Source organism: Canis aureus, chromosome 29 (assembly GCF_053574225.1).
Source record: "Canis aureus isolate CA01 chromosome 29, VMU_Caureus_v.1.0, whole genome shotgun sequence".
NCBI lineage: Eukaryota > Metazoa > Chordata > Mammalia > Carnivora > Canidae > Canis > Canis aureus.
The window spans coordinates 37,479,573-37,491,971 of NC_135639.1; the positions used below are offsets into that span (position 1 = coordinate 37,479,573).

General features: G+C 37.9%; 1 protein-coding gene across 16 annotated transcripts in view; it reads left to right on the forward strand.

Annotated features, from left to right (window-relative positions):
* CSGALNACT2 (chondroitin sulfate N-acetylgalactosaminyltransferase 2) overlaps positions 1–3,910 on the forward strand; it is a 66,888-nt gene extending 62,978 nt beyond the window's left edge. For 8 of the 16 annotated variants that reach the window (XM_077878473.1, XM_077878472.1, XM_077878475.1 and 5 more), the window contains one exon: positions 1,837–3,910. In XM_077878473.1, the coding sequence (XP_077734599.1) occupies positions 1,837–2,129 (293 nt within the window). In that variant the 3' untranslated portion in view covers positions 2,130–3,910. Of the gene's footprint in view, positions 1–421; positions 543–1,836 lie in introns of those variants that run through there. The other 8 variants (XR_013368244.1, XR_013368246.1, XR_013368248.1 and 5 more) reach the window with 4 other exon arrangements.
* The last annotated feature ends 8,489 nt before the right edge of the window (positions 3,911–12,399 follow it).

The following is a 12,399-nucleotide window of genomic DNA, read 5'->3' on the forward strand; positions in this document are numbered from 1 at the left end:
GGCCTTATTAAGAATAAAGTGCTCTGGCATGTTTCAGAATGATTATGTTCCCACTGCCCCTGCTGAAAGCACTAGGGTATTTTGCTCTAATATTCACAGTGAAAACCTACTAGAGCTCCTGAAGGTAAAACACAACTGTAGGGACCATTCTATGCCCGCCAATCTGGAGTTTTCAACTTTTATACTTGTCCACTGAGCCTCTAGCCATTCGTCAATTACAGTTCCAATTTTTTTTTCCCCTACCTCAGACTGGTTCCCCTGGAGATTTCTACTGGTGACTTTCTGCTCTAATAGTTGTGATTCCGTTTTACCTGCCTGATTCTCCAATTTGGTGGTGGCAATTTGATCTGTGACCTTATTTCTCTGAGGGATCTGAGAGGAGTTGTTTATTTTTCAGTTTGTTTCACTTTTCACTTGTTAGGATGGTATGACTTCTAAGCGATGTATATGCTGGACCAGAAACTGGAAGTCCCTCATTTGTTTTAAGTATCTATACCATCTCTAATATTTGAAGAACTTTTATCTGCAAAGAAGAAAAACCAGTATGTATTAGACATAGTGTTTTATAAAAGCTAAGACTATTTAAAGCAATACTTTTCAGAGATCTCAGGATTATTGTCATCCTGTGAGTGTAAAATTAAGTGGTATATAATTATTTGACAGAAGACATAATTTGGAAACCTTGCTCTTAATTAAAGAATTAATTTGTTTTCAGTTTTTAAGAATGTTTGCCTGTTCTTCAAAAAATTCCGAATGGTCAAAAAAAAAAAAAATTCCAAATGGCTTATGTTCTCTATGATTCTTTAAGAAAGTTTATCTTAAACCAATGTGAAAATAGTCTCAACTTTATCTCCCATTTCATGTGTTCACCTGGTCAAGTTAGCCATTTGCTCCATCGCTCCATTAGAATTATTGTAGTAGGGAAGGTTATAAGTGACATTTATGTTGCCAGGTCTATTTGTTTTTTTTTTTATTTATTTTTTATTTTTTTTAGGATTTTATTTATTCATGAGAGACACACAGAGAGAGGCAGAGACATAGGGAGACGGAGAGGCAAGCTCCTCGCAGGGAGCCCAATGCGGGACTCGATCCCTGACTCTGGGATCATGCCCTGAGTCAAAGGCAGATGCTCAACTGCTGAGCCACTTAGGTGTCCTTTTTTTTTAATTCTTAACTGAGCAGCACACGCTTGACCCTTTCTTCCTGAAGATACTTTTTTCATTTGACTACTGATAGCTCATTCTCCAGAATTTTCTTCATCTTCTGGGGCCATTTGTCAGTCTCTTTTGCTGATTTCTTTTTCTCTGCATGTTTAACCTATAGGTATTGGCATTACTTAGCATTTAGATCTGGGCCTATTTTCTTTCTAAACTCCTTTAGTAATTTCATCCATTCCTGTGGCTTTAAATCATCCATGTTCCCCTTCTCAAATGTATATGTTCAACCTAGCCATTTCTTCTGTTTTCTCCACTGGAAGTTGTCTGTGGCCCAGAAAAACTTGTATCTCGGTGGATAAATATGTTAATCATAATATTAGTAGTGGTGAAATTATGGGTGATTTATATTTCCTTCTCCTTTGACTTTCTCTAGATTTACTATATAACTTAGACATTTACAAAGCATTCTCAAATATTTAATCTCATTTTGATACTCCCAACGACAGGCCTTTGCTGCTAGAAGTCAGCTCCTAACTGGACTTCCAAACCAGATGTCAGTCCTCTATCGGGTATCTTTAGGCTGTGCTGTGCCATCTCATTTGAAGTAGAACATCTTAATTCTTATCAGTTGTGCTTTGGTTGACAGGCAGTTACCGATATGTCAATTTTCATCCTGCAGGTGGATTTGACATGGAAGTAAAAGGTTGGGGTGGAGAAGATGTTCATCTTTATCGAAAATACTTACATGGTGACCTGATTGTGATTCGGACTCCAGTTCCTGGTCTTTTCCACCTCTGGCATGAGAAACGCTGTGCTGATGAGTTGACTCCTGAACAGTACCGTATGTGCATCCAGTCCAAAGCCATGAATGAGGCCTCTCACTCGCACCTAGGAATGCTGGTCTTCAGGGAGGAGATAGAGACGCATCTTCACAAACAGGCATACAGGACAAAGAGCGAAGCTGTTGGTTAACGTAACCATTGGTACATTTGTCTAAACCACAAACCAGCATTATTTATTTAGCCTTAATTCCAATTCCAGATGCAGTGCCTCTTTCAGAGAAGACATGCTTATCTTTTGTGCTCTTTCTGATATTACTTTAGCAGTTTTAACTTGATATGAGAAGAGAAAGCAAGTGTTTCAATGCAAAGCCTGTTTCTTGAGAAAACCACACTATGGAATTGCTGACAAATCGAAATCTGGTGTTTGCCCCAAAAGTAGTTTTGAGTTAGTTTCTATCCATGTTCTAATGTACCCTGGCTGCCTCTGGGTTGAGAGATGGAATGTGTTATGCTCATGGTAGGTCAGGGGCATCCAGTTCCTCCAGAGAGGACAGAGTATTATGGATGCAGTATGTAGACAAGAGTTCTTCAGCTGCTGACCACTTAGTCAACCTGCTTTTAAATTAAGATCTTTAATCAGTTGCTTGAAGAATCCTCTTTCACTGAAGCAGAGAATGACTGAAGGACACATCTGAAATTCACAATCAAAAGAGAGCGAAGTAAAAACCCCTTAAACTGAATGTTGCTTAGCTCCCTGAATGTGTTATTAAATAAATGGATGATAATAGAAAATACTTAGCTTAGAATCTATGACTTGATTGAAACTATAATGTGTTATCATCATTTTCAAGATTAGTAGTCAAAGTTGCTGTAGATTGTTTTAAGCAAACAAATGTGGAAATGTCTTTAATAGAACATTTAATTATGTTGGAGTACAGGGCACTAGTGATATCTGGGAACATCAGTTTACATGAGCCAGGGTGCTATCAGGGCCTTCTTGTAGTGCTTCAGAATAGATGAACATAGCATGGTGTTGTGTATTTTTTGGTTTGCATTGTCTCATTTAGCATAGATCCATATGTATTATCTTTTTTTCTAGTATGTTAATATATGCTATATCTGTGTTTGTAATAATGTGGTGCTTTGAGTTGACAGTTTCACTGAAGGGAGGAAAAAAAAAACAATTTAATGAGGTATACCATAAAATTACAATGATTTGAGAAAAGAGGCAGAGGAGAAGGTGGTCTGAATGGCAATCTGAATTACAAAATATTTTAGAGAAATATATTGTTTGCAGATAGAATATTTTAATTGTATAAATTATATTAATGAGGCAAGATGAATAAGAAGTTATATTCAGATAGGACTGTACTATGTTATTTATCACACATGGATCTTTTACCATAGGGTCCATTGCTAGATCCAGAAATTGGAAATATGGTAAAAGTCATTCACAGATTTTGAATCTTTGGCTTTTAAAAGGAACCTATCTTGTATCCTATTTGTATATAAACACAAATTCACGAAGAAAAATCATACTCTTTGTACTCAGTAAATCATATCATCTGAAATATTATAAATCCCAAATTTCTTGGTGCTTACATGAATTCATTTTACAGTAACTCTTACAAATTATTCTTACAAGTTTTAAGTTGGGTAGCATTTAGGCTTTTTTAAAGATGTGTCAAATGTTTTCTGCAGAATTATTCAGGCCAATGTCTCCTCTTATATACCATTATTTATTATGAAGACCAGTGAATTTAGGTACTTAAAGTGGAAGAACCTAATTATTTGCACAGGTAAGTTTGCAGCTTGTTTTTTGATAGAATCAAATGATTTTACCTTTTCTCTTCCTTTTTTAAAATGAGCTTTAATTTAAAAATAGAAGCTAAGCAATGGAAACAGTATTACTGTGTTTTTGACATTAAACGGTACCAATAAAGTATTTTATTACCAAAAGTTAAATGAAAATGTGCCAAATTAATTTCTGTTGCAAAATACCATAAATACTAAAAGTATATAACATGTAATTGTGTAATTTAATGAATTATAAAGCAAACAGCTACCTAGATTAAGTGTACCAGCTACCCAGATTAAGATAACATTATCAGTGAAAGGCCTCTATATGTATGCCACTTCTTGATCACACACCCTCACTCCCCATAATAGTAACCATTCTGATTTCTATGATGATTTTTCACTTGTTATTCTTCATTTTCCCTACTGTATATGTATCTCTATCCAAAAGACTTTAGTTTTGCCTGTTTCTGAATTTATATGCATATTATATATTCTCTTTCATTATTATATTTTTGAGATTCATTCATGTTAGTCTCAAAACTCATTTTTATTACTAACTAGTATTCCACTCTGAATATACTAAATATTCGGTAGTTCTATTGTTTATAGATGCTTGGGTTGTTAATAATTTTTTGTTATTTGCTTTTGCTATCAGAAGCAATCTTGTCATGAATACTGCTTTACACATCTAAGCGTGCAAGAATTTCTTTAGGAGTAATAATACTGGGCCATCAGTTGTATATATGTTCAGTTTCCTTTCAAAAGTGGACCATCTCCAGTACTGTGAAAGAGATCATTTTGCATCTTTGGCAATACTTAATTTTGTCAGGCTTCTTGCTAATTTTTTTAAATTTTATTTATTCATGAGAGACACACAGAGAGAGGTAGAAACACTGGCAGAGGGAGAAGCAGGCTCCTTGCAGGGAGCCTGATGCAGCACTCAATCCTGGGACCCTGGGATCACGCCCTGAGCCAAAGGCAGAGGCTTAACCACTGAACTACCCAAGTGCCCCAATTCTTGCTAATTTAATAGACCTTAAGCATGAATTGTAGTTACTGTTTGCATTTCAGTCTTCTTGCCCATTATTATCAGTTCATAGGAATTCTTCACATATTCTGGATACCAATTCCTGTTGGTTAAATATCTTTTCCAAGGGATGTGGCTTAGCTTTTCCCATTCTTGATGGTACTTTTTCATTAATAAAAATTAACTCTAATGTGACTAATTTTTTTCCGTTATGTATTCTACTTTTTATTACTGATTTATGACCTCATATTAAGGAAAGATAGCTTAAAGCTATTGTTCTATATTGTCTTCTAAATACCTCATATATAGCTTTGCTTTTCCTAGTTAGGTCTTTAACCTAATTAGAAGAGCTTTTTGTGTATGACATGAGGTAAGGATTACATTATATTTTTTTCCAGCATCACCTTACAATATAGTCTGTATTTTACCTACAGAACCACTCTCATCCATCAGATGTCCAAATGCACAGGTCTAGTTCTGGGCACTCATCTGCTCAGTTAGGCTTTCCATCACCATACCATTACATTACAGTCTAAATTACTATAAAGTTTATAGTAGTTTATACTATAAATTTCTACTTCTTAGCTTTGTATCTCTGAGAGCTAGTCCCACTTGCTTTATTCTTAAAGATTGCCATGGCTCTTTATAGCCCTGGTACTTCCCCATGAATTTTATTTTATTTTATTTTATAAAGATTTTATTTATTTATTCATGAGAGACACACAGAGAGAAAGAAAAAGAGAGGCAGAGACACAGGCAGAGGGAGAAGCAGGCTCCCCACAGGGAGCCTGACATGGGACTCAATCCTGGGTCTCTAGGATCACGCCCTGGGCTGAAGGCGGCACTAAACCGCTGAGCCACCTGGGTTGCCCCTCCCATAAATTTTAGAATAAGCTAGTTAAGTTTCACAAAACCTTCATGAATTTTTTTTAAAGATTTTATTTATTAGAGGGATCCCTGGGTGGCGCAGCGGTTTGGCACCTGCCTTTGGCCCAGGGCACGATCCTGGAGACCCGGGATCGAATCCCACATTGGGCTCCCGGTGCATGGAGCCTGCTTCTCCCTCTGCCTATGTCTCTGCCTCTCTCTCTCTCTGTGTGACTATCATAAATAAATTAAAAAATATATATATTTTATTTATTTGAGAGAAAGACACAGAAGATAGCAAGAGCATGCATGAGCAGGGAGCAGAGGGAGACACAGGGCTCAATTCCTAAGAATGATTCCTATGACCTAAGCCGAAGGTGGATGCTTAACTGACTGAGCCACCCAGGTGCCTCAGAATTTTCATGAATTTGACTGGACTCATGGAATCTATAAGATCACTTTGGGGAAAATTTACATCTTTATGATATGGAGTTTTCCAGTCCTTAATATAACATATTTCTTTAGGTCTTTATTGTCTTTCAATTAAATTTTGCACTTTTCACACAGTGGTTTTACATGTATTACTTTATAGATTTTTCCCTTGCATTTTATATAACATTGTAACTATCTTTTATTTTTTGTATTACCTATTGCTGGTATTTGGAAGTCCTGTTGCTTTTGTGTTCAGCACTTAATTCTAGTACTGTATTTCTAATTCCTTTTGTATTTTTTCTGTTATGGAATCATAAATCTATGAGTAGTGAAAATTTTCAATTTTTATATCCTTATTTTTCTCGTCTTCTTGTGCTTATTGGAATTTATTGTGCAGCTTTCACTGGAGGTGACAATAGTGGACTTCCTGCCCGTGTTTCTAATTTCAAGAGGAACACTCTTAGTTTCATCAGTAAATTATGGTATTCACTGGAGGTGTTTTTGTAACTATTCTTAATCAAGTTAACAGAGTCACTTTATATTACTACTTGGTGAGTTTTCATCATGCTTGAGAGCATTTATCAAATACTTTTACTATATCTGTTGAGATGATCATATGATTTTTTTCCATCTTTGATATGTAAAATTGAGTTAATCAGTTTCCTGAAGTACCTTTGCATTCCTAGAGTAAACTCCAGTCTTTCATGATGTATTATCCTTATACATTGCTGGATTCAGTTTGTGTGGTGTGTGTGTGTGTGTGTGTGAGAGAGAGAGAGAGAGAGAGAGAGAGAGAGAAAGTGTGTATGCATATATATATTTCCTGTGTTTTTCATCTGTGTTCATGAGTAAGAATGCCCCCTGTCATTCTTGGTGGGCTTTTTTATTAAGGTTATGCTAACCTGTAAAGCAAATTATAGGTGTTCTTTCTAATTCTGTTTTTAAAGTTTTGTAAGACTGAAATTACTTCTTCCTTGAATATTTGGCAGAACTGCCTGAAAGCCACCTGACTGTGAAGTTTTCTATATGGGAAGATTTCTGATCACTGGTTCAATTTATTTAGTGATTGGAGAACTATTCGGGTTTTCTATTTCTTTTAAAGTCAGTTTTTGGGGTGCTTGGGTGACACAGTTGGTAAGCGTCTAACCCTTGGTTTTGTCTCAGGTCGTGATCTCAGGGTCATAAGATTGAGCCCAGCATCAGGCTCTGCACTCAGCACACTTGAGATTCTCCATTCCTGTCCCTCTGCCCCTCCTGCTTATGCTTTCTCGCACCCTCAAAAAGTAAATAAATAAATCTTTTTTAAAATTCAGTTTTGATTATTTTAGATAAAGTGCAATCTTCTAAGAATTTATAGTGATAAATTTGAAAATTTAGGTGAAATATGCAAAGTTGTTTACAATATCCTCTTATTTCTGTAATATGTACAGAATCTATAGTGATAACGTTTCTTTCATTCCTGGTGTTATTTGTGCCTTTTGTTTTTCCTTGATTAACCTTGTCAGGGGCTGGCCAATTTTTTCAGTCCTTTCAAATAACTGATTCCTGTCAGCCACATTGAGGGATCCAGTTGTGTCACATTGTCCCAACACAGTGTTTTCAATTTAGACTCTTTAATCTCTGTTGAGTGTATACAATTATCTCATTTTGGTTTTAGTAGTTTAGTTTATCACTAGGGAAATGATATTAATTATCTTTTCATATGCTTATTGGCTATTTGAATATCTTTTGTGAAATGCCTAGTAAAATTTTCTACCTTTTTAATTGCCTTTTTAAAAATTGATTGTTAGGAAAAAATAAAATAAAATAAAATAAAATTGATTATTAGGAGTTAGTTACTTCAGTATTCTGGATGTGAGTCTTTTGCCAGACCTATGTATTGCAAATCTTCTCATAGGCAGGGGACTATTATTCATTCTCTTAATGTTATGTGTTAATAAAAGCTCTTAATTTTAATAATGTCCATTTTATCATTTTTCTTTTATGCCTAGTGATTTTGGTTATCCCAATTTAAGAAACCTTTGTCTACTCCAAAGTAAAGAAGAAATTTTCATATTTTCTTTTAGAGGCTTTATTAAGGTTGCCTATAACTTCCTTTCTCATCTTTGTTGAGCCTTCTGTTCTTAGATCTATGATGCATCTGGAAATAATTTTGAATATAGTGTATGATTCAACCTTTAGAATTTCTTTTAGTGAAGGTCTGCTGATAGCAAACTCCACTTTGGTTTGTAAGTATCTTTATCTCATTTAAAAACTATTTTTTGAAGGGTATAGAATTCTAGGTTGGGAATTTTTTTTAGCACTGAGGTTATTCTACTGTCTTCTGGCTTCAGTTACTTCCCTGGTGAAGTTATAAGCTATCAGCTTAACAGTTGATACTCCTTTTAAGTAATCAACCTTTTCCCTGGTTGACTTCAAGATCTCCTCTATTTCTGTTTTGTATCACTATGATATGGCTGTGTGCTGGGTGTTTTAGGGTTTTTTGGTTTTTGCTGATCTTGCTTGAGATTCTGGTTCCTTGGGTTATTCTTATCTTTTATCAGTTCTGAAAGATTTTCAGCTATTGTACTTTGATTGTCTCTGTCATTCTCTCTCTCTCTTTCAAAAGCTCTGATAACGTGTTAGACTTATTGTTGTGTCCACCATGCTCTTTCTGTTTTTTAACCCATTTCATATTTTCCAGTCTTTATCTCTCTGTATTACATTCTGATAATTTCTTCAGAATTATGACCAAATGAATTCAGGGAAGAACATCCATTTGGTTCTTCAAGAAATGCAAATGAATTTTAAAAGTCCATCAGGTGGATTAAACAGATTACACAGCTAAGGAGAAACTTTTAAAACTAAAATCTCAATGTTTGCTTCTACTGGCTAACTTAAGAATAGTACCCATTCAGAGCCATGTTACTCTAGATTCTCAGCTTAACTTTTTTTTTAGACAAGCGTGATGTGTGCTGCAAAACTTAATGAAATTCACTGACTTATGGTTACAAATTAGCAGTGTAAGTCTTTCTGGCCTCCATTCAGTGCCAAGGTTCAAAACAGGCAGTTTTCTTTAACCTCTTTGGTGGGAGCATTTTATTTCAAGTTCAATGTTACATGAAGAGTGGTTCTTTGGGATGTCAGCATTATGGGCTGGGGTCTCCTATTTGGCCTCTCTTCTTGAACAGGCCCTGCACTTTCTTCTCTATCCCTAGGTGGACTTGAAAATGGAAGCTCATAATCCTTACCCTCAGAGCAAAAGCTGGCTTCAGTTTCCTTGACCTCTCTGAGTTTTTCCTTGGATATTTTAATTTTGTATGACTTTAGCAGTTGACTTCAGCAGGCAAGCACTTAATCTAATACTGCCAGAAATAGGTGCATAACTTTCTTATATTTTTTTAATATAATCTCTGCACTCACTGTGGAGCTCAAATTTACAGTCCCAAAACCAAGAGTAACATGCTCCACCAACTGAGCCAGCCAGGTGTCCCATTTTCATTTATTCTTGACAACACTATTTCCTCAATATTGTTGCTGAAGATCCATACCTAAGAGCTTAGGGTATGTTGGGATAGATACTTGGGGGAGCGGGGAATGGCAGTCCTTCACCTTCCTCACAGTATCATGACTTCTGGGAATAAAAATAGAAACTGTGTTGGTATGATCTAAGATTACTAGCCTGTGTGTGGGTAGTAGGCTTTTCATTTAGAAAGTAGTTTTGAATCCCAAATTTGTGGGAATTTTTCCCATATATGTTTTTGGTTACATTTAACATTTTTTAAAAGGTATTATTAATTTATTCATGAGAGACACAGAGAGAGGCAGAGACATAGGCAGAGGGAGAAACAGGCTCCCCACAGGGAGCCCAATGTGGGACTTGATCCCAGGACCTGGGATCACAACCTGAGCCAAAGGCAGACACCCAACCACTGAGCCACCCAGGCACCCCTATTTTAACACTTAAATGACTCTGTAGTAATGTCAGAATATATTTGTATTGACCAGGCCTTCAGTTGTTCCTTTGAGAAGGTCAATTATAATTCTTTGTTTCACTTTTCCCAGGAGATTGTGCTTTCTTTTTTTTTTTTTAATCTTTTTTTAAAATTTTTATTTATTTATGATAGTCACAGAGAGAGAGAGAGGCAGAGACACAGGCAGAAGGAGCAGCAGGCTCTATGCACCGGGAGCCCGACGTGGGATTCGATCCTGGGTCTCCAGGATCACGCCCTGGGCCAAAGGCAGGCGCTAAACCGCTGCGCCACCCAGGGATCCCAGATTGTGCTTTCTGCTGGAGAAGTGGGGGTTCAATTTCATCAGGGGTGCCACTGCTGGTACCCAGCTGACCCTGACTGCTTCTAATGAATCAAGTACTGCACTTTTTGCCATGTATCATTACAACAACCCTATGAGACAATATTGTAATTCCATTTAATCATGAGAAAATGGAGGCTTTAAGGGTAAACAACTTTTCCAAGGATACCCAGCTGAGAACAGGAAACAAGGACTTGAATCCAAATAGTATAATTTTTTATTCCTTGCTCTTATCCTGTCTTGCCTCCCCTGGGGAACATGACATGTTTTATGTACAGGTTGTAGTGGGTGGGTACTAATCTTAGTTTTGTCAAAGAAGTCTCCATAGCCTTAGGAGAGATCCTTAGCTTATTTCCTGTCACAGCTGATATTGTCACAAAGATTTTTGTTCCTGAAATGTTTGTGTGAAGTGAAAGGTAGCATCCAGTCATCATATGGTGTTGTTAGGAGCTGCACACCATGCTAGTTGCTGGCCATACAGCTACACAAGTGGCTCCTACACAGAGGCCAAGAGTGATGGGTGAGACAGGTGCCAATGGTTTGATGTGAGAGAACAGGTGGGGCCCAGAGGAGCACAGCGCACTACTCACCAGGGAAGCTGTAAAGAGACTCTGGAAGAATGTGTAAAGACAAGAGCACAGTGTATTACAGGAGGTGCACTCTGGCATGGAGGTTCAGTGTGCCTGTGAAGCAGAGTGCACCTGGGGGAAGTGGGATGGACCTGGCTGTGAGGTCAGCAGGAGAGCTTCCCAAATGTTCTATGTTCCCCACCCTCCTTTAGCAAGCCTGCAGTGGGGCCCTGAGAACAGTCTGAGCAAATTTCCAGCACTGCTGGCACTGCAGCCAAAGAGCCACAACTTGAGAAGCACTGCCCTGGAGGGACTACCCTACCCCGTGGGTGAAGGAGAGCACTATGGCTAGCCAGGTGAGCTCACCACCCACTCCCAGGCCTAAGCCCCGTGGCCAAACACACGCCAAATGATGTGCTGCCCCTTCTTCAGTGGAGATAGGTAGAAACTTTCAAAAATAACTACCAGGAGATTAAGAATTCCATTGGATTATAAAGACCTAAAAAATGTCATTTACCCAAAACTCACTTAGGCATCCTCATAGGTGTCTCATTTGCTAAGCACCTATTGTGTGCCATCCACTCCACAAGCCACTGGAAGGGCATCAGGTGCCAAACTCCACAGGCCTAACCTTCCACCCAATACAGTGGCCACTAGCTATTTAAACCTAAAATTAGAAATTCCATTCCTCAGTTGCATGGGCCACATTTCAGTGCTCAGTACCTATGTGTCACTAGCAGCAGTGCAGATACAGAGCACGCCATCACAGAAAGTTTTCTGCATTGCTGGTCCAAAGGGCATAACAAACACTGAATACATTTGAAAATGCACTTGAGTTAGTTCTAAGGGAGCAGAATAAGGTTCATTGAGCTGGAGAGTAGATCTCATCCAGCCTGGGCGTTAATGAGCGTGGCAATAGGACAGGCTGGAGACGAAAACAGGTAGCAGTTTGGAATGGAAGCCAAGTGTCTCATTTCTTTTCCTTCCAATTTCACAAACTCACATGCCTTTCAACAAATCTTTTTCTTTAGTGCTCTTAAATGTGACTCTTCACAACACAAAGAGCCCCATCTAGAACTGCATTCTGCAGACTTTTGCAGAAAGAGGTCAGGAGGTGTCCCCAACTTGCCCTGCTCCAGGAGAGACCCACAGTGCCCAGGGACACTGATGGTTCTGATTAGTCCTGCAGTAAAGGAGCCTTTACAATCTTATTTAGGGTAGGTTTCCCCAACTGAAAGGGCCAAGTGATACGATCAGCTTCTAATACAGTTTTGGATCTTTGAGGAAAGCAGAGTAGAACGTACCTCTTGTCCGATCTTGCATTATTTATTTGAAAAGCCCTTTGTCTGAATGTGTTGTGTAGATGAGAGTTCCTTGCTCATTCTTTGAAAGGCCATGGAGGACCTAGACATCCCCACACCTCCTGCCAGCAGCCCTCAGGCCTCACCAGCTACACACACACAGCAAGCATG